The sequence below is a fragment of the Miscanthus floridulus genome, chromosome 15, assembly GCF_019320115.1.
Source record: "Miscanthus floridulus cultivar M001 chromosome 15, ASM1932011v1, whole genome shotgun sequence".
Lineage (NCBI taxonomy): Eukaryota > Viridiplantae > Streptophyta > Magnoliopsida > Poales > Poaceae > Miscanthus > Miscanthus floridulus.
Window position 1 is genome coordinate 85,733,034 of NC_089594.1, and position 25,212 is coordinate 85,758,245.

Here is a 25,212-nt window from a genome sequence, read left to right on the forward strand (position 1 = left end):
CCCTCCGTATATGATTTAGAAGTCGTTTTGGACAAGCTTTGGGTCAAACATTGAAATATAAATCATCAATAACTTTTAAGTTTTTATGATTGCAAATGTGAAAATTATATGAATAGATTTGTTTTGAAAAATATTATCATAAAAGTATACATATATTATTTTTACATAAATACTTTTATAAAAACAAGATGTCAAAGTTGTGTCTAGGAGACCGTGTGGCTGTCCTAAATGACTTCTAAATCATATACTTTTATATGCATTGATTACAGGAGCTGCCCTGTGTGCTCCCTGTAACACATATATGGAGGGCATTGATTACACCATAAATACTTTTATATGCATTGATTACGGGAACAATTTTATAAAAATATTTTCAAGACAAATCTATTCATGTAATTTTCACATTCTCAAACTCAACAACTTAAAAGTTATTGATGATTTATATTCCCAATGTTTGACCCAAACTTTATCCAAAACGACTTCCTTTACGAGTACTGAGGGAGTATATAAGAGCGATCTGTCAAAAATAATGGTATTAAAGACTTAACAATTTAGTACATCATAGCACCTATGCGAATGTGTGTGTATTCATTTTTTCTTGCACAACTCCAATTGAGTGGTAAAGGTTCACTTCAAAATCACAAGTTAAAACTAGGGGAAACTAAAAAATGGACCCAGGCCATAGTAATAACCTACAAATCAGTTTCCATGTAATTAACCAGAGACACGTAACTTTTAGCTTAAGGGAAATATAAGAAAACTCAAATCCCCATTCGAATCCCTATCTTTTTACTAGGGTGAGCAAACTATGGAGATGTCATTTTAATAAGACATTTAGTTATCTATGGGAGGTTTTCTCTCCCTGGGTCTGGCTCCTACTTGCGTCCAAATTAGGCTTAAGACTAGAGTGATGCATTTGAATCCACAAGTGGAGCTCTGGAAGATTGAAAGTTAGCTATGCGTTACAACTTGCATTAGCTTAAGATTAGCTACGATTCCAGAGCGTTCAAGTTCATGAAACCAGGATTGCTGCTTCTTGTGTAATTCATCAATCGGAAAGTGTTCCCTTGTTTTTTTCTTTTTCTTTCTATTAGATATGTGCCCTACAACTTTTTGTTCACTTCTACTGTGAAGGATTTGATTTTTTTATAAAACAATAAAAAAATGATGAAAAGATTTTACATTGGCCACCAAAACTATTTTCAAATGCAGTTAGGTTTTTTTATTTCTTTGTTCTATTCTAAATCCAGGGGTAGCTTTCCATATTTCCATATATGCACAACAACCGTGTTGCTCAAAAGAAAAACAGAACGAGTCCGTGTCAAAACAAGGCATATGATCCACATCTTATGGCCTTGTTTAGATCACCTCTAAATTCCAAGTTTTTTCACTCTCTCTTCATCACATCAATTTTTAGCCGCTTGCATGGAGCATTAAATGTAGGTAAAAAAAACTAATTGCACAGTTTAGTTGGAAATCACGAGATGAATCTTTTGAGCTTAGTTGGTCCACGATTGGACAATATTTATCAAATAAGACGAAAGTGCTACTATTCATGAGTTTAATTTTTTCCTCTTCCTAAAATTTTAACTTTATATGAATATATACCCGAGGCCGAGTTTTGTACGTATGTTTTTCTTGGTGTTACCCATGACTTGAGTTTCTTACCTACTAACTTTGTATGAATATATACCCGAGGCCGAGTTTTGTACGTATGTTTTTCTTGGTGTTACCCATGACTTGAGTTTCTTACCTACTAAGGTTTTATTCGGATGTAATCGGATTTCATATCAATTCACGTGTGTTGAGAATTCACGTGTTGAGGTGGACTAATTTTCATCTCAACACACATAGATTAAAGTGAACACGATAAGCCATAACAAAAATACCACCAGGAACCCAAGATCGTCAAGGGTTACACGTCCATGCTCCACTACCCGAACCTTGCCGGGGCAAAGCCTCCGTACTACAGCCCCCGAGATGTACGGCAGCGCGGAGTGGCCATACGAGGACACGTCGCGTTTAGGATCCTGAACGTACGTTGGAGCGCTCGCGGAAGGAGATGGCGGCGTGGCTGTTTGTAGTTAAATGAGTAAGACAGTCTAAGACACGACACGACACGACACGACACGACACGACACGATTGAAATTGAATCGTTTGCTCATCTGGAACCAACCTGTAAGTAGTAGATCCAGCAGGTTAATTCGCTCGCTATCAACCATAGCAAAAGATGTTCCAGTAAATGACCCGATGGTGAATACAAAATTAATTGGTCATCTATTTTGCTTATTAATTACACACTTAAATCACAATGAGTATTTTTAGTTTTCATGTCTTTTTTTAAAGTTTTGATAGAACAGTATCATATTATAGCTAACAGTAGCTCATATTATGGATGCCATAGTGGTAATAAATAAAATAAATTATATATGTCAAATATTATATAGTATGTAAAACATAAATAGATACTATTTTTGTTGTTGTTTTCCATCATGGTTTGATAGTTTTTTCTCCCGTTGCAACGCACGGGTATATTTGCTAGTATTGATAAAAACTTAAAGAGATAAAAAAAACGATGAGAGACATATAATATAGTATATCTTTATTGAAACTTTATTTATTATATTACCAACTATATGGAGCTTGTATATATTATTAAGATATATTATTTGCCATTATTGATGAAGATACTATAGAGACTATATATGATTGTGACATTGTGTCTGGCCAATAATATTTCTACGCCTCAGGGCGAAGCCACTGTCGGGCATCAACCCAAGCATCGGCGGTAAGGAACGGTTTAGCTTCATCTGCAGAGAGGTGGTTGTGCGCCCAGCCAACTCTGCCCTCCGTCCTTGATCCTGCCCCGTTGCATTGGTACTGCCTGAAGTACGCCGTGCTGAACATACACGTCGATCAGCCACAGATCGAATAGAAAAGGAAACACGTACACACATGCATATATCTCGATCGATCGGTATCGGACATACACGTACCTCCGATACTCGGGGTGGTCCTTGAAGTAGTTCCAGCCCACGGGAGCCACGGTGTCGGACATGTTGCAGAGTGCGAAGACGCTTGCCACGGCCGGCCCAGGACAGACTTGCCGGTGACAGACTTGCCGGTGAGGTCGCACCTCACAAAGCTGAAGCCGGTGTTCTGAGACAATGTTTCCCGCCCCTGCGCCGTGAATGCTCCCTCGCCGTCTGAGGTGGAGTGCAGGTGGCAGCTCTGGGCAAACAAACAGTGCACGAACACAGTCAGATGTTTAATTTGATAGAGTACAGAGTATACTAGTATCTGGGGCGCACGCATTCGCGCGCCCGTGAGATTGTGCGGTAGCTAATGGTAGGAGACTTGACGTTAATATAGTTTTGATGGATTAGTGGGTAAATGGACTATGGTTGTAGCACTGAGGAGACAACATGATGTCCGAGTTAAAACGGTAGTACGTTTTCAGGAGCAAAGTTTGATCAGTTTAAAGTTAATTTCGTACACAGAGCTAAATTGATAAACGACCATACTTTGGCCCAAGATCGTAGGCGGATACAGTAAATAGCTGGGTTCAAATTCGGATATATAAAATATGTCCTTCATATGTCCTTGATGATAACAGCGCATAGTTTTTGGCAAAGGCAGCTGCACCTACCATTACAGGAAACGAACATGTTCATCACATGGCATAGTTTACGGTCATGGCGAATAGCATAGGAGAGGAAAGGTGGCTGGGAATTATACAGGGAACAGGCACCTATTCTAAGTTTATGTAACCACAGAGTGCTGCAACAGAGTTTGGTAGTATACATAATATTAGGCTGGCCAAATACTTATGATAGTCTGCAACATCACTGTAGGCCGGTGTAGGGAGCAAAAGCCTCTCGCATATTGTAGCGGCATCGATGTTACCTGCCGACGGTTGAATTGGTAAACAAAGTTGAATCTTGTTTTGGTGAATGTATTTCTATTCTGCTATGTGGAGATGATTACCTTTGCGATAGGAGTAAGGTAGTCTTAATTCTGTGAACCATCTTTTCCAACCTGCTTCTCAGGGAGAGATTTTGGTCTGTAATATTTTTCAAAGTCAGGCAACGGAATGTCTGTGCTGGAATCGTATGTATAAGGAAGTGATATGAACTTAGAAATATATTGAGCATGAGAGTGTCTGCACTGTACTTTTTCGCTTTTGGTTTAGATGATGAAGCATTCTGTGAGAGTTCTCTTTAGGTCACTGCCAGTTTGGTCCTCCTGGCTGTTTTCAGCGTGCTGCTGTAACTCATAGCATCAGTATATTTGGGTGTCGTGTGATTGTTCTGTGTATAAAATTTGGAACCATGTAAATCGATGCGGCTAACCTTGTCTGCTGAATCGTCACGGCCAAATAGGTTCTGCGAGCAGTAGGCTGTATTCCCGATGATCTTGTAGAAACAAAACCGGGAAAACTGTTAGTTAATTCTAATGAGTGGTAGTTGCAAATATGTCTATGGATTAAATATAATCAGCAGTTAGAGTTTATTTTGTACCTAGTATCATCATCTTTGGAGGTGTCGTTGTCGGCGTCAAGAGCTGGTACTGGAGTCTGTGGTTTGTATAGTATAACGATTATGATAGTATCTATAATAGTTTTAGCAAAAAGGACTCAATGAGTCTAGAATTTGTTTACCTGCTGTGTTCCCGATTCAATCTGAAGCACCTCACCTTGATGCTCTGGACTCTCCATGGCTGTAGACGTACCTGCTCGCTGTTGTTGATCATACTGATCCACAGAAACTTTTTGAGTTAAAGTTTGTTTTGGTGGCCTTTCTAGAACAGCTTTGACCTGGTATTGTCTGTATCTGGTGGTTTTGCATGAGTCATTAGTAAGGTCAACAGAGAGCAGAAATGTGGTGTTTATGATTTTTTGTAATGGCTGAGGCAGGGCATCCCTTGGGCCCAATGGGTTTAGTACTGCTTCGCAATCTCTCTGAATCATCCTGTAGGCCTCGTCATCGTAGGCAAAGAATCTTGCCTCACCTGTTTCATCTCTTCCTGTAAATGATATCAAGTACCTGTGCAATTAAAGAATAGGTGAATCCGTAAGTATTTATGGAAACAGTGGCTGTCTGTATATACTATAACTGGCTTTGGTTTGAGGAATAGGCACCTAGGAATTGTGGTTGTGCCTTGGCATCTGGGACACTTATAGCTGCCATCCAGCTGCTGTTCAGCTTTCTTTTTACATGGCTTGCAAGACATGTACCACCAGTTCGAGGTGTTTGTAATAGACACAACTGTCACTGCACACTTGAACGGTCCCTGTCCGTACACGCAAATTTGAAATATTATAGTATATGATGAGGTGCAGGCTGTGCATACAAGGTATGTAAAGAACTCGTATCGAAGAAATTAAGTGTGTAATATGTAAAGCGTGTACCTCCTCACAAAAAGGGTCTACGTGGTTGAGGGCATCTATAGTCTTCTCTGGAAGTTGAATGTCTTGAGTTGGAGTGTAAGTTTCTTCCTCTGTTGGTCGATCGATGTACACCGGAGTGTTCTTGAATCTGATGATGGTAAGTTTAGTATGGAAGCATGTGATGGATAAGTAATGTATGGCCTTAGTTTGATGAAGCTCTTACCTAGAGTGAAAAGGGCGCGCCTCTGGAATATCAGGGTTTAAGTAGTAGGAACAAGCTGAACTCTCAGTTAGGCATGGTCTATCTGCAAAAGGATAGAGCTGTGTTATTTCTGGTATATAAAAGTATGTTGCCTTGGTTTCTGTCAACATATATACAGTTAGCACTGGTCAATGGAATTGTAAAAGATGAATTACCATTATTTTTTATATCTTCTCGGGGTGTGCAACCAACAACAAGGCAAACAATAAGATTACCAGTCTCATTGTCATATATATTGTTAATACTGAAGTCTCTAGCATGATCGCCCCAGAGGGTAATCTTCATCATGTTATCCCTGGATGTGAACTAATTTTAGCAAAAAGAATCTGATTGTTTTTTTGAAGTGGTGATAAACGGAGCGTACTATAACCGATGATAGTTGGATCGTTCACATACCTCAGGTCCTTGATGTAGATCTCCCTGAGTGTTTTAGCCTTTTCTTTGTTCTTGGGCACAAACGTTTGTGCTGCCTCATACTTGACGAGGTAACCAATCACATCTTAAGATTTTACAATGAGAGTGCGTTAGTTGTCAAAAATATGCACAAATGGAAATCAAAGTACAATTTATTAAGAATGGTTTCTGTCAATGCAAAGTACCTGTTAAGTTGTAGACCATTCGCGCTGGTTTTATAGCTGGAAATTGAGTGAGTCTATAAATGTAGTGAGGGATTGAGCGTGGAGGGTTTGCAACAAGCTCAATGTCTGTGTATGTTGTAAGCCCTATCATCAGATCTTTGTCAACTGGTCTATAACTCCTTTTGGCACTGTCGACAACAAATTTTTTGATGATGTAAACCTTTCCAATGTCGAAAAGGAGCCATCTCATTGATCAGATCATTTGAAATCTCTGCATACATGGCGTGTCCCTGATATTATTATTGTGCAATAAATTAGTCAGATGGTATGACCATGAATATGTAATAGCGAAAGCTATAGCACTGAATATAGTGTATTGATTTTTTTTTTTGGAGAAATAACCCGAATCTGATTTTCAGTAGGCGAAGAGGGTACCTTTGCATCTGCTAAAACCATGCCAACATACAGAGGTGGTCCCTGGCCCATGTTTTCATAGTGAGTCCATTTCCTAACGACTCGAGTAGTGATGCCTTCTGCATGGCGGCCTTTTTGTAGGTTGTTGAGAAACCTTGGCTGCTGCATGGTGAACCTGGCAGATATAGAGTAAGGTGTCATCCTTTTATGCATATATGGTAAAGAAAATCAGGAACAGAAGGCTGTTTTTGATTTTTTTTTTCTCATGAGAAGTAGACATTGCATTTGTTACATAATCAAATGGAAGCATTGAGCTTCTACTGCTGTACATACTGGGAGTACACCCTAAATCCTAGTCTGAAAGGATTTTAAGGATCATTTATACAAGCCGAACTCTGGCTATGGTAGGCACGCAGGCCTAATTATACCTACTGTACATAAGTTTCTATACTATTCTATATCTTGTTGATGTGGTAGATGCAACCATGAAGCAAAACATTGATGAGAGCAGATGGTCTTTCATAGATAAGTTGCAGGGACATGCTATTTCATAATCCATCACAGATACGAAGATTCAATAGGAGGCAAAATGTCGATAGAAACAGGTTGCAGTTGATGTTTAACTTAGATACTGAAGCACTTCCTTGTAAACAACGTTCTTGGTTTCAGTGCTTGGTTCGCCTTCGTCATCTTCAATGTAGATTTTTAGCCCTTGTTTTGTGGTTACACGCGAAACAGCAACGTATAGTTGACCATGCGAAAAAATTGGTTTCTTCAGGTACACACCAACTGCTGAGAGCGTCTGTCCTTGGCTTTTATTGATTGTCATAGCATAGCAGACTCTAATTGGATATTGGCGGCGTTGTAAGACAAATGGCCACTTGTTGCTTTTCAAAGTTAAAGTTATGCGCGGTATAGCGAAGGTCTGGTTTCCTTGCCGCCCATTCATAATTTTTGCTTCAACCGTCCATTCCCCAACAGAGGTAACAATCAGCCTTGTTCCATTACAAAGACCTGCCCTTTGGTTGAGGTTGCGTAATAACATTATTGGAACTCCTGGTTTCAGTACAATTCTATGCCGTGGGAAATTGTTACCATTAATTGAGTTTAGGAACTCAATTGGATATAGGAGATCATATGCTTCGTGCTGAGCAGTGGATTTGTCAATAGTATCTGAACTCAAGTATTCCTTCTCTTTACCATGAACTAAGGGAACCATGTAATCATTAATTGAATCTGTGAGTTCATTTGTTGGAGCTAGTATGGCTCTCTGTGAAAGATACGCAGGGTCTCTATATCTGGTATGAAAGTTAGGATACACTGAGTGCACAATGGCTGCAAGTTTGTCTTCAGCAGGAACTATAAGCAGTTTTTGTGGTATTGTTATCCAGGTTGGGTCATCCTCTCCTTCTCTGGCAGTGCATGGTATTTTGCCTTCGCCGATATCCAATATCCATTTACTGAATGCTGCCACCTCTTGCTGTTCACAAGCATCATTTGGTGAACATATTAGTCGCATATTTTGTTTTAGGTTAAGTATTTCAACATGAGCCCATAACCGGGATCTGATTATGGTGGCATTGATGATATCTTGTTTGCTACCTCCTTCAACCACTGGTAAAATTTGCCTGAGATCTCCTCCCAAAACAACAACTTTACTACCAAATGGAATATTTGTAGCTTCTGGGTTTTTGAGCTTTTGAAGGTCCCGAAATGTGCGATCTAAAGCTTCAAAGCATTTTCTATTAGCCATGAGGGCTTCATCCCAAATTACGAGACTTGTAAGCTCAATAAGTTCAGAAAGCATTGTGCCCCTGCTGACATCGCAGATCATATCATCTTCTACCTCACAGGGAATTTTGAATCTTGAATGAGCTGTGCGACCTCCTGGTAACAGCAGCGCAGCCACACCCGAAGATGCTACAGTAAGTACAATCTTATTCTTCCCTCTGAGGTAGCCAACTATTCGATTCCATAGATATGTTTTACCAGTCCCTCCATATCCTGATACAAAGAAGAATCCAGGTTCCTTTCGCTCCACTCTTTGTACTATTGCGTTGAAAGCAATTGTCTGATCTTGGTTCAGAGAGAGAGTTGGATTATTCATGTCAATGGATGGATCAGAAGGATGTGATTGCTCTTCCTCAACCAAACGGTTGTATAGAACAGGATATTCAGCATGTGTCTTTGGCGGTAGATTGAAGTCAACTATGTTCCTACTAGACTGCGAGAATAAAACAGATAGCTCATCCAGAAGAATATCTCTAGTTCGTGAATCAGGTAATGCATAATTTGGATCACCAACCATATCTCTATACTGATAAATAATATCATCAGATAGATGGCGCCAAACCTTCTCAAAGAAGCTGTTTTCGTCACCTACTTCGCAGAAGAGCACCATAGTTATGAACAAACTGCGTAGCTATGCTGAAGTAGCCCAAGCAGCTGCCTCATCAAAAGCATTGTACCACTCTTGGTCATCGCCTAGAAGACCACGTGAGCGGCAGGCCTCTTTAAATGTGCGATGATATCTTCGGTTGTGAAACCTAAGATGCTCGTAGCTTGTGGCACCTTTAACTGTTAGAAGCAACATCCGAAGGTAGTACCGTTCACCAGCTGATGGATGTACATAATGAAGGCAGCCTATTTTACCAAACTGCTGCTTGCGCTTATGCCACTTCCTGTCTCTTTGATCCCATAGCCATTTTGAAGGAAACTGTGGATAAGTTAGCGTTCTAGCTTCAGGAAAAATTTGGTTGCAGACAAACCACTGAATTAACATTGTTCTTCTTAAAAATTCTGCAGACACTAACTTGTTCATTTTTGTTTTGGCGATGAAACTTACGAAGTTTTCGTTTGGAAGATGTACAGGCATTCTCTCCACAGCTGAGTGGTGCCTGTGAATATCATATCCAAACATTCTCCAACATGCATCCTGCTCACAAATATATCTGCAATCGAGGTATTCCTTTACCTCGTTTACAGTATTTGTCTGCTCATCATATGGTGCTGATTGACCTCTCTTAACTCTTTGTAGATAAGCCTTACTATAGTCGGCTCCTTTGGTCACATATTTGAAGAGGTACTTGATGAAAGTAGTTTTATTACACCATTCAACATTAATATGTGCCTGGTACTTCTTCAGCAGTAGCATATTGTATGGGACAACCCATCTATTATCCATTTGGAGGCCTCCTTTCTGAACAAAAAGTGTGTTCTGCCTTCTTCTGTACACTGCGAAACCAGTATTGCTAACTGTGGTCTCTTCTTGATATGGTTTGGGAAAATGTTTTGAACATTTTCTATTCTTCATGCATGGGCATCTTGGGTTGTCTTTACCACATGGTCCATGTACCATGTGTTCTGAGACAAGAGCATAGCCTAGTGGATCTGTTTTTGGATCAGGTATTTCTGCGGTCACATATTTATCTATGGTTGCCGGAGTTGGATTGGATGTATCCGCCGAGGTCCATAGGATAATATGCGCATGCGGAAGCCCCCTTTTCTGGAATTCAACAGTGTGAAGCACTGCATTGGAATGGAACAATGTCAATACAGGCAGGAGGTAGTGAATTTTTGGAAATAGTGGGTATGTTGGTAGGAATAAAACGGGTTATATTGAAGCAAGGATATGAAGATATTGTCCACAGGCATGGGTGCGTACCAGCATTGCAGGGTCCAAAAGGCGTACCACCTTTAATATCATGTAGAAGTTCTTCTAATTTCATGTTGAAGACTCTGACTATTAAATCATTCCTATCAGCTGGCTTTTGTCCAGGTTCAAAAATAGCTTCAGCAATCTCCAGCCATTTAGGATTGCATGTGAATGTAACAAAGAAATCAGGAGGACCATATTCTCTACAAATAGCTATGCCATCATGATAGTTCTGTATCATGTAACGTCTGCCGCCTGTATGTGATGCTGGTAACACAGTCATCTTCCCCATTTCACTTCCTTCTGTTGATCCTCTACTAATTGCATCACAAATTCCTTGGATACTTTCCATTCTGATATCAGCCTGATTATCTACTATGTATCTGAGCCTGTTTTCGTCTACACAGGCTCGAGCATCAACTTTGGCCTGGCTTGATAGTGCACCGTAGCTCAAATATGGGTTTGGCTCATTCTTCCTATAGTGAAACATGTAACAGTAGTAGTCTTGCATGGTAAGCTTTACATGAGCATTTTGTGTTGTTTGTGTGACACCAGTATACAGAATCCCGGTCTGCCAACCCCGCTCAGCATATGGAAACAACAAAGGGTACTGGAGCGGCATAAATGCGGGATGCAGGGCAGAAATTTGTTGAAGATCTCCTGTTTGTTTCTGCACAATAATGTCCCGCTCAAAGGCTTCATAACTGAAATCACCAACTACAAGCATTGCTAGCTGATCTGTGGTCGGTAAACTGTATTGTGGCGGATCTCCATCTCTTGGAGCAACAATGCGGATAATAAAATCCTCGGTTTCATCATCCGCCAGCCTGTTCCTGGCCATCCTGAACTGCTGTGCAAAAGAATTGTGTTGATCAAGCATGGTGGCCAGGGACTGAACAATAGTTGGATCTAGATCTGATGCTCTTGTATCGTCTTGGCCTAAAGAGGCTAGTCTATTCTGCACCTCAATGGCTGTATCGTACACATACAGCTGAATAAACTTGGCAGGCTGGCCATCTGGAGGTAACAAAGACCCGATGCGGTGATGAATCTGTCCACAGATTTTGAAAACAGGGGGGCCTCTACCATCATTCATGGATCGATCTATGTTTGCTCCCATAGAAGTGAATGCAAAAAGACAGTTGTATTGTCTTATATTTTTCATAAACTTATTAGAGATGGGTCCCCCGTCAAATCTTGCCAGTGTTGCTAAAGGCTCAGGTCTGGGCAGGAATCGCGGAACAACTTTGCCTCCTTTGCAGCATGTGTTGTAGATAACTGACCCAGAAGAACCCTGCGAATCCTTGCCAACTCTTTCGGCGTTCCAAAAAATGGCTCGGCAGTTACAGCATTGTTGATCAGGTCCACCATAATACGATCTTCCAGGATATGAATCTGATTTGTTCATAGGCAACAGGTAGATAGATGCTAATGAGTCCTATGCACACCTTTTGTTGGTTGTGTACCATAATAAAGGTAAAGGTATATGTAGTGTAAAGATGTGGCAGCTTTACCTTTAAGAGCCTCTACAAAGTCTTCATCAAAATGACCACACTCTAAATTAGCGCTGTGGATGGAGGCTGCACCTGCTCATGGACTATGTCTTTGAGGCAAACTTATTTTGCAAGGTCAGAGATAGAGGGGCTCTATGAAGTAGGTTTCAATACCTCCCCACACAAGACGATGTTGCTTTAATAACCTCCTTCTTTTGTCCCTACTTGTTGAAGGATCAGAGGTCTCTAGAGCGCACGAACTATTGTTTCCTGATCAGAAGTTTGTAAAGGTAAGGTACGAACAGGATTCATATAATTCTGTATGTAAACATAGGGGCCTGTAGGCTTGAGGGCGCATACGTCCTCGTGCGCGGCGGCCTATTGATGTAGCAGTACCAGAGGTCTCTATACGCACAGGAGCCTCCGCTGCTATATATAGACATATATTGTCAGACATGTTAATATATATAAATATGCAGGTCCCTGAACACAGTTCTGAAGACCGTATATATAGAAAAACGAAGGAAGCAAACAGTATTTTACATACGTGGGTGTTGCGCAGCCATATAAATTGGTTAATCGACAGACTTTGACGGCTGTGCATCTTAGTATGGAGACAACAATGAAAACAATTCTCTTGGACGAAATATAAAATTTTAAGATGAGCGAGACGTAACATGAGTGGACTGTACTCTATGTTGGATAAATGACAACAATAACAATTTGGACGAATGCCAATGGTCAATGGTTGTGCATAGACCAAATGTCTATATTAATCTGTGAACATATGATTCAATCTGATATGGTGAATATATGCTGAGTAACAAAGAACATGAGAACACCAAAATGACAAGACATGTTTGCAGATAGGAACCTTATTTTTTCTTCTAGGAAACTTTAGTTACAATGGAAGGCGGGAAATAGCACAAGAGGAATTACAATGGAAGGCGGGAAATAGTACAAGAAGGTAAGCTGAGAAAGCTGAAGGTACAAACACTATAAGGTACTATGCCGTGAAATTGTAGCGACCTCATATAATAACTGTTGTGCATAGGCTGTTAAGGTGGACAAAGGTATGTTCTGATGCTGTGAGGCTGCTATTACCAGTCTTGCAAGCTGTGTACCTCTATTTGCAACTGGGAGAAGCCGCCGGGCTATAGCTCTACACAGTTGTAATTCATGTATGCTATAATCAACAACGACGGAGCCATAAATCCTTTGCAAAGCCACAAGAGCCTGCAGGGCTGCTGCTTCGTACGCCAAAGCATGATCTAGATCAGGATTAGCCCAGAAGAATAACGTCTGCAAATTTCTGTCAATTACATTGGGCGGTAGCTGAATCTCTATACCATAAATATCTGTCCCATCCTCTATCACCTCATGTATACAAGATATATATGGTAGATGACATTGGTGCGCAATATCCAGCAAGATAGCTACATATGATGAGTTGTACGAAAACATGGTAAGACATAAATTTGTTTTCCTCTTTTTTTCGCGGTTTTTTTTTCCTTCCCGAAAAACAACAATGGCACTGTGCAGGCAATAATAACGGTATATTTCCCAAAGGCTAAAAAGAACAGAGGCATAGCAGCCTGATAAACTACGAAAGTCAATGCTTCAAAGTCTAGGTATAGCTCATATATGAATTCATTTTTTACCTAAGAGCAACTGGAGAGCAGGGAGACCGATTGTGATAGTGAACAACCCAATGCAGCAGGAGCACCAAGAACAACAACTACCTTGTGACGGGCAGAACGGCGCAGATCAATGGTGCAGTGGAGCACGGCCTTGAGGTTGGGCAAGTATTTTACTGCAGGCAATGAATTAACAGAACAATCAGTTGGCTTTCAATGTGTATGAAGTAGGCAGAGAAGCCCATAGGCATGTCAGGTGAGTAGACCATAACAATTGCTGATTGCAAGTAGAGGTGCAGTTCATAAACAAACTCACTGTTACCTGACAGCGATTGGAACGGCAAGTGGAAAGCACAGAAGCTAATTTCAGACAGTGAATGACCCAATGCAGCAGTAGCAGCAACAGCACTAATTTTCTTCCTGCAGTAAGAACAATGCAGATTCAGTGGAGCACAGGGTTGGAACTGGGGAACTCTTTGATTGGCAGCTTCAATTTAGCATATATGCATTCATTCTGGCCTGTGCAAGCAGGATGGAAAGAAGGGGAGATGGCCACGATGACGACAGCAGCCATACCCGAAGCGCCGGTATCGGTTGATGGTGCATGTGTTGGGGAAAAATAAGGAAGAAATAAGGACATACATTGTAGGGTTCATGCAGCCTATACTGTAAACCTAGGAACAATAGTAAGACCCCCACCACGGTGGTACGGATGAGCAGCAGCGAGGTGTCCCCAATGGCACGGCGAGGAGAAAACGCGGCAACCCAATGGAGGCGTATACAAACGCAGAGGAAAGGAAACTACAGCCGCGAAAGAGGAAAGCAGACCGCACCCACCTGGACACCGGGCCGACGGCTAGTTGGAATGGAGCGGCACCTGCAGGGAGGTGAGTACCCCCTCCCGACGACCCGCCGTTCGCAGCCTAAGGCGGCGACGCAACGCAGAGGAAGTCGCGAGCACAGGAAGCGGCGACGCGCCGGCGGGCTGCGGAGGAAATCGCGGCGCGGCGGAGCAGACGGGGCGCGTCGCGGTGAGAATGGCGAGGAGACCGATCGGGGAGAAGCCGAGGCAGTAAAAAGAAAAGGGAAGCCGAGGGTGGAGAAGCCGAGGTAATTCTGGTCGGAGAGAAGGTAAAACAAGGAACGGAAGGAAGTGGGGCCATGAAGCTAGCAGGAACGGCAGCTGATTGGAAAATCCGATTTTGTGAAGCCAGTAAATAAAATCACCGCGGTCCACTAACACGATCCAAAGGCAGTAAACAATTTTGGTATACGTGGACGTGGTTTCTCGCGGAGGAGCAGGGCGCCCCTGTCTGGAGTAACTGATTTTGTCCCGGCCGGGCCCTCCTAATAAGCTAGATTATATATATAGCTAGCTAGCCAAGGGCACAAAATTATTAAGACAAAACAGAGGTGATTAGTACCGCAAGTTAACTATATATACCTCGAAAAAGGCTTTGCCGTTGCCGAATATGAAATCCGTGGCGCCTTCTATATAGCATCCGTGATAGTAGTGTCGCCCTGCTGCGTCAAGTAAGGTGTCCTGGTAAGATATGAACCTGCAATCGTAGAAGGCCGCTTTGTCCCCGTCGACTCTCGCAGCAACCGCCTGCTGACTAGTCCCCCACGTGTTCTGCATGCATGCACACGTACGTGGCGCAATTAACGAGTTATCAATTTAATTTTATTTATTTAAGGGTGATGATGCTTGCATGATCGATCGAGAGCAGAAGCATGCACAACAACAACAACAACAACGTACGTACACACCTGGAATGTGATGCGCCTGGCGACGAAGTCAGAGGCTTGCCGTTGCACGAAGAGAGGAAACTCGGACGGGCTGGTGTGATTCCACGGTCCCTTCCAGGTGACGATGGTGGAGTCGGCGCTCGGGCCCGTGCCCACCAGAGAAACTCACCACCACCTTCTCACTGCATGTTTTTTTTTTTTGATCAAATCACTGCATGCATATTATTACAATACTCTGCTCATTTCTTTGATCTATCTGTCTGTCCTGTCTCTGTCTTGATCTCGCACACGTATCTTTGTTTTCGGTGGGAGATGTTTCACGGGCACACTGCCAGATCCTCAGATCCGAACCTGGAAGGCTGCTAAAGGCGAGGTGACCCCCTTTCCTGAGACCAATTTTATCCCCACGTTCGTAGCCCACATCAAGTGTGGATTTGGGGCGTTCCCGTCCCAATTTGTTGAGCGAATTTGCTGGCACTATAGGATCGAGACGTGTCACCTGCTACCTAATGCCGTGTCGATGCTCAGTGTATTCGCATTCTTGTACGAGGCGTGGCTCGGCATGAAGCCCATAGTCGACCTGTGGCGCTATAACTATATTGTTGTCTGGTACTAAGAGAAGCTGGCCATCGGATCTGTTGGGTTTTCTTTACGCTCCGTAGAGGAATACATCCACTTCCCCATCAAGACCTGTTGGAAAGGTTATGAGAAGAAGTGGTTCTACCTTGATCTGGGGGGAGCTAGTCCGGTTGTGGGCAGAGCTTTGATGCCAGTTGTTTCCAACAATTGGAAATCAAGTCCGATTGTGACGGAGAAGATGAAACGGCAGGCGACCAGGATCAGGGAGCTGAAAAAAGCTGGCCTGATGGCTGCTCATGTCGTTGAGTTGTTTACACGGTGGCGTCTGATTCCTCTGAAGAACTGGGCCCTCGCATGTACTTACACTGGTATTTTGGATCCAAACAGAGAGTCACCTGAAGGTAGCCTTTGACTGATCATGCTCCATTCTGGTCATTTTATTAAGTGAGTGATGACACATTTTTCTTGCAGAGGTGGATGACAAGGGGCTCGCCCTTAGGGTGAAGGACATGCTGGAGACTAAACAGCCGGTCTGGACAGGAGTGCCTGAGCCGTATAGTGCAGAGAATCCTCCACCAAAGGTAATGCTCTTGCCCGATCCCTCTTTTGAGTATGCATTTTCAGTCGCTCACATTCTGTCAGGATGATACCCCATTCGGCCCGATACCTGGAGGCGTCGAGGTGAATAGCGACGCCGAGGATGGCCCTGAAGTCGAAGCAGCTGCTGATGTGGTCGGGCGAGACGTTTCCCATACGGCGCCTGCCAAGGAGGCGAAACCTGGCCTTACTCGCGGTCCTACCAAGGATCCCGAGGTCGGTGCCACAGCTACCAGCGCCCAGGACGCTGCTACGCCTGCTCCACCACCAGCAGTCTCCAAACGGAGGACTCGGTCATCGGGAGCTGCTGAGGAGGTGGTGCTACCGAAGCCAAAAAGGAGTTGAGGCAACTCAAAAAGCCCGCCTTCTGAGGCGGTAGCTGGTCAAGGCCAACCAACACGCCCGAAGGTGCTCCAGAAGAGAGTTGTCACGTGTCCTAAGACTCAGGTATCGCTCCGACGTGTTTTCAGTAGATTGATCAGGACATTCGATGACTTGGAAAAGCTTGAGCGAGGGGCTTGTGTTCAGGAGCAGTCTACCAAAAAATCCTCGGGTGCAAGGTCGAAGAAGCTGAAGTGCCACATCACCCTCGACCCGTGAGTTTGATATGGTAGTCTTTCCTCTCACTTATTTCCCCTAATCGCCTTGATGCTTTTTAGGGAAGCTTCTTTTCCCGTCGAATCATCTGTCAAGGAGTCGAAACAGCCCACACTGCCGGGAGCTTCACCGATCGCTCTTTCTGTGTACCCTGGAGTGCATCATCCTGAGATCCCTCACCCCGAACCTTCTCGTATTGAGGCGATTGCTGCTGAGTTGAAGGTCTGTCAGTCCCTCTGGCAACGGGATCGCGATCAGGCCAGTCAATCAGCGCAGCGATTAGCCACTTTGGAGGCGGAGGTTGCTGTTGTGAAGGATCGGAACGACAGTACGTCTTTTATCTTCTTAGGTTTCGTGCCTCTCTCAGTTCTTGTTCAAGCTATGATCCTGTTTTTACCGTCGCTTTTTCAGAGCAAGCTACTCTGCTCGAGAGGATGCTTAGCGAGAAGGCTGCTACTGCGAGGCTAATCAAGGATCTGAACGAGAAGCTGGGGGCATCTGAAGCTGCCCGCGTTGCTGCCGAAGAGCGTCATCGTGCCGTGGAGGAGAAGTTGATCGAAGGGGCTACCACTGCGGTCGGGCACGCGATTGGCGTTATTAAGAGCCGTCAACAACCCGACTTTGACGTTGGGGTACAAATGCACTCAGGCTGACGAGGCTCAGCAGTATCTGGATTTAGTCCAGCCTATGGCCCGATCTTTCGTGGAGAACCTTAATCTTGCTCTCTCCGACGATGAGGACGCTGGCAGTGAGGGCGAGGATGAAGATGATAATTGACTTTGTGTCGTTTGAACATTATTTGTATGGTATGGGAGGGTGACAAATATTTGCCTGTTTTAACCTGCTTCTTATACTGTCTAGCATGCTTCTGCCTTACTTGAGAGTCTTGACAAGCTGTGAAAACCTTGCCAGCTTCTCGATTGGCCGAGCATTTTCCTGCGTATTTTGGAGAGGCAGTATAGGAGCCCCCTTGCTTTGTGGTCAAGATGTCGTGCTCTTGAATGGAAAGCAGCGAGGCTTTCTCTGATTTATTGGGTTCGACTTTCATTGGCTTACTTAGGAGCCCCCGAGCCTCATTGCCTAGTGGCCACTAGCAACTATCGGCTCGTCCAAGGGTCTTGATGAGGTGCGAATTGCTTGTGTTTCCAGATCCGATAGATCGAAACTGCCTTTCGAGCGTGTTGGCCTTACATAACTTGGTCCTAGAATTGGGTTGAGTAACTGGATCAGTTTTAAGGGAAGGACCCCGTCGGGTCTCTAGCCTTGAAACGATGTTACTTCGCCCTATATAAAGTCGAGCACCCCGTCGGGCACAATGGACCTTTATATGGTGAGCACCTAGCTTATCGTGCGCTTGAGTCATCTTGAAGTCAAGGTCTCCGTCGAGCCTTCGGACCTTCAGATGACAGAGCGTCTCTTTTGTTTTGCGCTTAGAAATCTAGTCTCACATGTTTTTATCTTGCTTGTGCCCTTTTTTTCCTTTCGGTTTCGAAATATTGAACCGTGATTTGAGAAGTAGGCGTAAAGAAGATAAAAATAATGAGATGCAAGTTTTAAATACCTGTGAGTTCATGGCGTATGCCAATCGGTCGGTCCATGTTGAGCGCTCCTACATCATCACGTTGTCGTCGGTTTTCCCGATCCTTTCCTGGGCTTTTTAGCCGCACGTTTGATCGGTAAGGGGCTCGTCTGTTGCATTATGTTCATAGTCTATTTGACCAGATTTCATGAAAAAGGGACAACGATACGATACACAGAAAATTCGGTCCAGAGGGTAGTTTTTATTATGATATTTCGATAAGATATTACAGCACAAATACTGAATAATATACCCTAGGCGCGCTACATATAGGCTACATTGTTGATCTTCTGGCTTTCTGAGACCTTGGCAACGTAGGACCTGTTGTTAGTATTGATCTCCCACCAGTTAGGCCCAACGGCCTAACTGGGCCTTGTCCTCGCGCCCTGATCGGGGGCGCCCAACCCTACATGGTTGGTGGGCCCCCGTCGCACAACGCTATAAAGGAAGGTGGGGGCCGGGGCTCGCGACACGAGGTTTACCGCGCCGCCAGTCACCCCACCGACATCCTAAATCCTAGACCCGATCGAAAGTAGGGGCGCTGCCAGCGACGGGAAGTGCCACCGACGCCGGCAACGCCAACCGACGTTCACGCCGCCGCCGAGGACGCCACAGCGCCGACTCCCTCTCCACCGAACGTCACTGCCGGCGCGCAGATGGCGTCCGTCAACGAAACCCCGGCCGGAGCTTCGACAACTACGGCATTCGACGGTTTGCCACCTATCACCCATCTCTCAATCTCTCTGTGAAATCTGAATACTCTATTCCTATGCAATACATCCCGATCTGATGAATATACCTAAGAACTCTAAATCTAACAATGGCATCAGAGCGAAGGTTCGACAAGAAATCAAACCGATATGATGCGGATCGGGAAAGAAAGTCGAAAAACCGAACCCTAAGAACACTAACCCTAATTTTCCCCATTCGGATGAACCCGAAAAGAACAAGATAAAAAAATCCGAAAGGGGAAGGGGAAAAGAACAAGAGGCGGCACACTGAAACCCTAACCCTAATCCCATTCGGATGAACAAGCCAAAAGAACACAGTAAAAAACCCCATTCCCAAACCCTAACCCTAATTCCCGTGCGTCGGAATGGGGAAGAAAGGGGACGGGGAAGAACGAGAAAAGAGAGAACACGCCGTTCGTCGGGGATAAACTACCACCGACGCGGAAGAAGAAGAAGAAGCGCACCGGCTTTTTCGCCGGCGCTGGAGAAGAAACCGAGCCGATGCGCCCGGGCTCGGCCAAGAAAGCGCCGCGGCTAGGCCGCTCGACGGCGGCGTGCTCACCCGTTGGGGAGCACGCGCGCCGGCGAGGGGGCCAGCGACGGCGCCAAAGCCCGCTCCGGTTTTCCTCGCTCGCGGCTGCTCGGCGGTGACCGTCTCCGCTGTGGCTGAGAAGAGGCAAGCAGCGAGGAGAGAGAGAGGGGAAGAGCCGAATGCCTAGGGTTTCTAGGGCGTCGGCTGCGGCGGCGTTTTGATCAGCGCGAAACAGCCGCTCGGCCGTCGGATCGACACGAACGGCCGCGATACGCTGGGCCAACTCGCCGGCCCAGGCGGGAGGAGGCGCGCGCGGCGCTTTGCCGGCCCAGGCCCAGGTTGCGGCCTGGGTGCGGCCTGTGCGCGCGAGGCAAGCCGGGCCGAGCCGGTTCAGCGCGTCTTGGGCCGCGCTGGGCTAAAAAATGAAAGAAGAACAAGAATTTTTTTTTCTTATTATTTTCCAGAAACAATTTTGAATGCATATTTTGATGAATTTGAATGATTTTGATACAATTTTCTGTGCAAATTTTATCCAATGATATTTTGCCCAGAAAACAATGAATTTTTTAGTGCTTCTGGAAAATAATAACATGAAAAGATTATTAATGTTTCCGCTGTGCATGATAATTATTGTTCTCTTTGATTAAATTTGAACCAACGGGATAATTTAATTTTAAGAGAAATGAATTTCTGATAATTTTGATGCAATTATGATATTGTTATTTTCTGACCAACGTTGTTAATAACAAATATTATAATTTTTGATCCATGAGAAATTGTGCATTAATTTTACTTCTGCCCAACGATGATGTAAAATATTTTGCATGGATGAATTATAAGTTTTAATTTGACCAACGTTGAGTTAAAAGCATGAATTTTATGTATAAATGTTTCTTACTTACTCTGGTGTGATTTCAGGAGGCAAATGCATTGTGAACATTGCCAACATCCCGACACTCAACGGAACCAATCACCGTGTGTGGCGGGAGAAATATGAATTGGAACTTGCGTTGGGAGAGGTCGATTTTGCCATCATCTCACCGTGTCCTACTGAGCCAGAGGACCCGGTGAGAGGTGACAATGAATCTGACGCTGATTTCGCTTCTCGAAAGCGTGATCATGCTGAAATAAGAATGAAATATGACCTTGAACATAGGCAATGGACTCTCTCCAACCGCAAGTGCCTGTTGGTAGCCAAAGCCACCATAGAAGAACAGATAAGGGGCTCAATCCCTGAATGTGCTACTGCTAAAGAATATCTTGAGAAAATCAAGAGTCAGTTTACTGGGTCTACCAAGGCCACAGCAAGTTCACTGATTAAGAAGCTTGTGAATGAGAAATTCACTGGTGGTAGCATAAGAGAGCACATTTTGAAGATGAACACTACGGCATCTAAGCTAAAAGAAATGAATTTGAAGGAGGAGGATTTCCTAATTCATTTGATTTTTGCTTCTTTGCCGAAAGAATATGACACCTTCATTGTGAACTATAATATGCAGCCTGAAAGATAGGGCATAGAAAGACTCATCTCAATGTGTGCTCAAGAAGAGGAGAGGATAAAGTCCTCACAAGGTGAATCTGCTCATTTTGTGAAGGACAACAAAAGAAAGAACTTTAATGGCAAGAATTCTAAACCACAAGGGAAACCTAAGTGGGATAAGTCATTTTCCTCCAGTTCACAGGGAAAGAAACCCCAGGACTCTGAGAATCAGCAGTATGGTGGAGCTGAAAAAGATCAGTGCAAGCACTGCTTCAAGAAGGGACACTACAAGAGGGATTGTCCAGACTTCCTGAAATCTCTGCTAAAGAAAGGTGATGAATTTATTACATTTGTAGATGAATCTCTGTATTTATGTTATGATAAATCCACTTGGTGGGTTGATTCAGGAGCAACTACTCATGTTGCAAATTCTTTACAGGGGTTAAGTGGGACGAGAACCTTGCAAAGAGGAGAAAGAACGATTAAAGTTGCAAATGGACTGCAAGCCAATGTTGAAGCCATTGGAGATTTTTTTTTAGAATTGAATAATGGTTTTGTACTTAGACTTAAAGAAGTACTTTATGTTCCCTCCTTGCGTAGAAATTTGATAAGTGTTTCGAAACTTGATGATGATGGAATTGATTGCCATTTTGGTGATGGCAAGTGTAAGATACTGGTTAATAATAAATGTGTTGGTCTTGCCTTCCGACAAGACAAGCTTTATTTATTATCTCTTGCTGAGAATGCGAACAATGTATGTGATGAGAATGTGAATGATTCCCCATCTACGGATGTAACTAAGAAGCGGAAGAGAATTGATACTGTCTCTTCGAAATTATGGCATTGTCGCTTGGGCCATATTTCGAGGGGGAGAATGAAACGATTGGTTAAGGAATCAATTCTCCCGCACTTAGAATTTTCAGATTTAGAGCAATGTATTGATTGCATCAAAGGAAAGTATGTCAAGAAAATTAAGAAAGATGCCAAACGAAGCACAGGAATTTTAGAAATAATCCACACAGATATATGTGGTCCTTTTCCTGTGAAAAGTGTGGATGGTTATGACTCGTTTATAACATTCACAGACGACTACTCTCGTTATGGCAATATTTATCTAATTAAAGAAAGATCGGAAGTATTGGATAAATTCAAAATATTTAAAGCTGAAGTTGAAAACCAGCACAATAAGAAAATAAAGATAGTACGATCAGACCGAGGTGGAGAGTACTATGGGCGACATACCCCATATGGCCAAATTCCTGGACCATTTGCAAGGTTCCTACAGGAAAATGGCATAGTTGCTCAGTACTCCACACCGGGGGAGCCTCAGCAGAATGGAGTGGCTGAAAGACGTAACCGTACCTTAATGGATATGGTAAGAAGCATGATGAGTTACTCCACATTACCGATTAGTTTATGGATGGAGGCACTGAAAATCACCATTCACATACTTAATCGAGTACCAAGTAAACCGGTGCCTAAAACACCGTATGAATTATGGACAGGAAGGGAACCCTCACTTAACCATTTGCGTGTGTGGGGCTGTCCAGCTGAGGCAAAAGTGTTTAACCCGAACATAGGAAAGTTAGACTCCAAGACAGTCAGCTGCCATTTTATTGGCTATCCAGAAAGATCGAAAGGATATCGCTTCTATTGTCCTGACAGATATACGAAGATTGTAGAAACAAGACACGCTGTGTTCTTGGAGGATAACATGATCAGGGGGAGCGTGGTAGCACGAGAAATCAGCCTACAGGAGAAGCGGGTACATGTACCCACTCCGATGGTTGAAGAACCATTCTTCACGCTACCTGCTGCTGTTGCACCGACAGTGCAGGACACTGTAGTGCCAACACCTGTTGCAAGTTCTCCCGTGGCGACAATGAATGAACATGAGGAACCTGTCCTTGAGGAACCTATCCTTGAGGAAACTATAGAACCAAATGTTGCACATGAGGAAGAACTACAACAGCCCAATGTGGAACAAGTGCCGGAGGCACCTAGAAGGTCTCAAAGAATAAGAAGATCAGCTATTACTGATGACTATGAAGTTTATGAAACTGAAGAATGTCAGATGGGGGACGATCCCACCTCATTTGAAGAAGCCATAAGAAGCGACCACTCATCAAAGTGGCTTAAGGCCATGGAAGATGAATTGAAATCAATGAGTACCAATAAAGTTTGGGACTTAGAAAATATTCCTAAAGGAGCCAAAACAGTAGGCTGTAAATGGGTCTACAAAACGAAATATGACTCCCAAGGGAATATAGAAAGATTTAAAGCGCGACTCATGGCGAAAGGCTTCACGCAAAGAGAAGGGATTGATTACAATGAGACGTTTTCTCCAGTCTCATGTAAAGATTCCTTCAGAATTATAATGGCACTTGTAGCCCACTATGACTTGGAGTTACATCAAATGGATGTAAAGACGGTTTTCCTAAATGGGGATTTGGAAGAAAATGTTTATATGGCACAACCGAAAGGTTTTGTCGTAAAAGGAAAGGAAAATATGGGATGCCGCCTAAAGAAATCAATTTACGGATTGAAGCAAGCTTCAAGACAGTGGTATTTGAAGTTTGATAGAACGATAAAAGTTTTTGGGTTTGAAGAAAATGTTGAGGACAATTGCGTTTATGCAAAGTTCAGGAATGGAAAGTACATATTCCTAATTTTGTATGTGGATGATATCTTGCTTGCTAGCAGTGATATCAATCTACTAATGGAAACGAAGAAATTCTTGTCCTCGAACTTTGATATGAAAGATCTCGGTGAGGCCTCGTTCGTTTTAGGAATAGAGATTCACCGAGACAGGAGAAAAGGGGTTCTAGGATTATCGCAAAAGGCATACATAGAAAAGGTCCTGAAGAAATTTAGTATGCATGCGTGCAGTCCTTCACCTGCTCCTATAGTCAAGGGCGATAGATTTGGGGAACATCAGTGTCCCAAGAACCAATATGAAATTGACCGAATGAAAGCGGTACCGTATGCTTCAGCTGTTGGAAGTTTACAATATGCTCAAGTGTGTACATGCCCTGACTTAGCTTTTGTTACCGGGTTACTTGGCAGATATCAAAAGAATCCAGGAATTGAACATTGGAAATTAGTGAAGAAAGTCCTGCGTTATTTGCAGGGTACGAAAGGCCTCATGCTTACGTATAGAAGATCTGATTCCCTGCAGATAGAGGGGTATTCAGATTCTGATTATGCGGGAGACGAAAGAAAATCCACGTCAGGATATGTATTTACTCTCGCAGGAGGGGCTATATCGTGGAAAAGCTCCAAACAAACCGTAACTACATCCTCGACAATGTATGCCGAGTTTGTAGCATGCTATGAGGCAACGGGGCCGGTGAACTGGCTGAAGAAATTCATACCCGGATTGAAAGTGATTGATGATATAAATAAACCACTGCGATTGTATTGTGATAACAATCCAGCGGTACAGTACGCTCACAACAATAGGTCAAGTGGTGCTGCCAAACACATTGACATAAAGTACTATGTTGTGAAAGATAAAGTTCGGGATCATATAATAAATCTTGAGCACATAAGTACAGAGAAAATGCTCGCGGATCCGCTCACAAAGGGCTTACCACCCAACGTGTTCAGAGAACACGTAGCCGGCATGGGTTTAAGGGAAAGCCTACGATTTCCGAACATACGAAGGGCCCAAAGAAAGTTTACATTTCAAAACGGAGAATTGTATTGTGGCTGTTAGTCTAACGGCGCTAATTGCTGTGACGATGGGACAGTTTTATGCACTAATCTGTGATGAAATAGGATGGAAGCAAGAAAAATATGAATTGAAAGTTTTGAGTATGAAATTAAAGAACGAAGAATAGATGAGAGATCAAGGGGGAGAATGTTAGTATTGATCTCCCACCAGTTAGGCCCAACAGCCTAACTGGGCCTTGTCCTCGCGCCCTGATCGGGGGCGCC

At 43.6% G+C, this 25,212-nt stretch overlaps 3 protein-coding genes and 1 pseudogene across 8 annotated transcripts; 1 reads left to right on the forward strand and 3 right to left on the reverse strand.

The window, feature by feature from the left end:
• Positions 1-2,740: 2,740 nt before the first annotated feature.
• On the reverse strand, positions 2,741-15,751 carry LOC136507838 (putative pectinesterase 11; annotated as a pseudogene).
• Positions 3,630-14,482, reverse strand: LOC136508972 (replication protein A 70 kDa DNA-binding subunit B-like). Of its 6 annotated transcripts, none has more exons than XM_066503750.1 (17): positions 14,267-14,482; positions 13,752-13,849; positions 13,535-13,605; positions 12,917-13,094; positions 6,666-6,819; positions 6,252-6,520; positions 6,049-6,151; positions 5,808-5,947; positions 5,614-5,695; positions 5,412-5,538; positions 5,142-5,293; positions 4,662-5,046; positions 4,522-4,577; positions 4,354-4,416; positions 4,175-4,267; positions 3,989-4,064; positions 3,630-3,907 (listed from the first exon to the last, which is right to left on the reverse strand). In XM_066503750.1, exons 6-15 carry the CDS (start codon positions 6,478-6,480, stop codon positions 4,222-4,224), a joined length of 1,383 nt encoding a protein of 460 aa, XP_066359847.1. In that variant the 5' UTR covers positions 6,481-6,520; positions 6,666-6,819; positions 12,917-13,094; positions 13,535-13,605; positions 13,752-13,849; positions 14,267-14,482; the 3' UTR covers positions 3,630-3,907; positions 3,989-4,064; positions 4,175-4,221. The 6 variants fall into 6 exon arrangements, with proteins under 6 accessions (XP_066359847.1, XP_066359846.1, XP_066359848.1 ...); XM_066503749.1 differs by having other exon boundaries at positions 13,454-13,605; XM_066503751.1 differs by lacking the exon at positions 12,917-13,094.
• On the reverse strand, positions 9,010-12,163 carry LOC136508971 (uncharacterized). Its single transcript, XM_066503747.1, has 4 exons — positions 11,967-12,163; positions 11,814-11,885; positions 10,309-11,694; positions 9,010-10,172 (listed from the first exon to the last, which is right to left on the reverse strand). Exons 3-4 carry the CDS (start codon positions 11,462-11,464, stop codon positions 9,067-9,069), a joined length of 2,262 nt encoding a protein of 753 aa, XP_066359844.1. The 5' UTR covers positions 11,465-11,694; positions 11,814-11,885; positions 11,967-12,163; the 3' UTR covers positions 9,010-9,066.
• A 193-nt stretch (positions 15,752-15,944) lies between the features above and the next one.
• LOC136507839 (uncharacterized) lies at positions 15,945-17,799 on the forward strand. Its single transcript, XM_066502441.1, has 7 exons — positions 15,945-16,125; positions 16,229-16,338; positions 16,400-16,494; positions 16,714-16,801; positions 16,889-16,950; positions 17,014-17,279; positions 17,363-17,799. Exons 1-7 carry the CDS (start codon positions 15,945-15,947, stop codon positions 17,602-17,604), a joined length of 1,044 nt encoding a protein of 347 aa, XP_066358538.1. The 3' UTR covers positions 17,605-17,799.
• The last annotated feature ends 7,413 nt before the right edge of the window (positions 17,800-25,212 follow it).

Bases quoted from the DNA above. Each gene is read 5' to 3' on its own strand.
- LOC136507839 (XM_066502441.1), top strand. From the start codon at position 15,945: ATGCCAGTTGTTTCCAACAATTGGAAATCAAGTCCGATTGTGACGGAG. The intron at 16,495-16,713 runs GCGAGACGTTTC...CAACTCAAAAAG, and splicing joins GCAGCTGCTGATGTGGTCGG to CCCGCCTTCTGAGGCGGTAG. The intron at 16,951-17,013 runs GTGAGTTTGATA...GATGCTTTTTAG, and splicing joins TGCCACATCACCCTCGACCC to GGAAGCTTCTTTTCCCGTCG.
- LOC136508972 (XM_066503751.1), bottom strand. From the start codon at position 6,480: ATGAGATGGCTCCTTTTCGACATTGGAAAGGTTTACATCATCAAAAAA. The intron at 5,539-5,613 runs GTAAGAGCTTCA...TACCATCATCAG, and splicing joins GCGCGCCCTTTTCACTCTAG to ATTCAAGAACACTCCGGTGT. The intron at 5,294-5,411 runs GTACACGCTTTA...GTGTACGGACAG, and splicing joins TAGACCCTTTTTGTGAGGAG to GGACCGTTCAAGTGTGCAGT.
- LOC136508971 (XM_066503747.1), bottom strand. From the start codon at position 11,464: ATGAAAAATATAAGACAATACAACTGTCTTTTTGCATTCACTTCTATG. The intron at 10,173-10,308 runs GTACGCACCCAT...ATTCCAATGCAG, and splicing joins TTTTGGACCCTGCAATGCTG to TGCTTCACACTGTTGAATTC.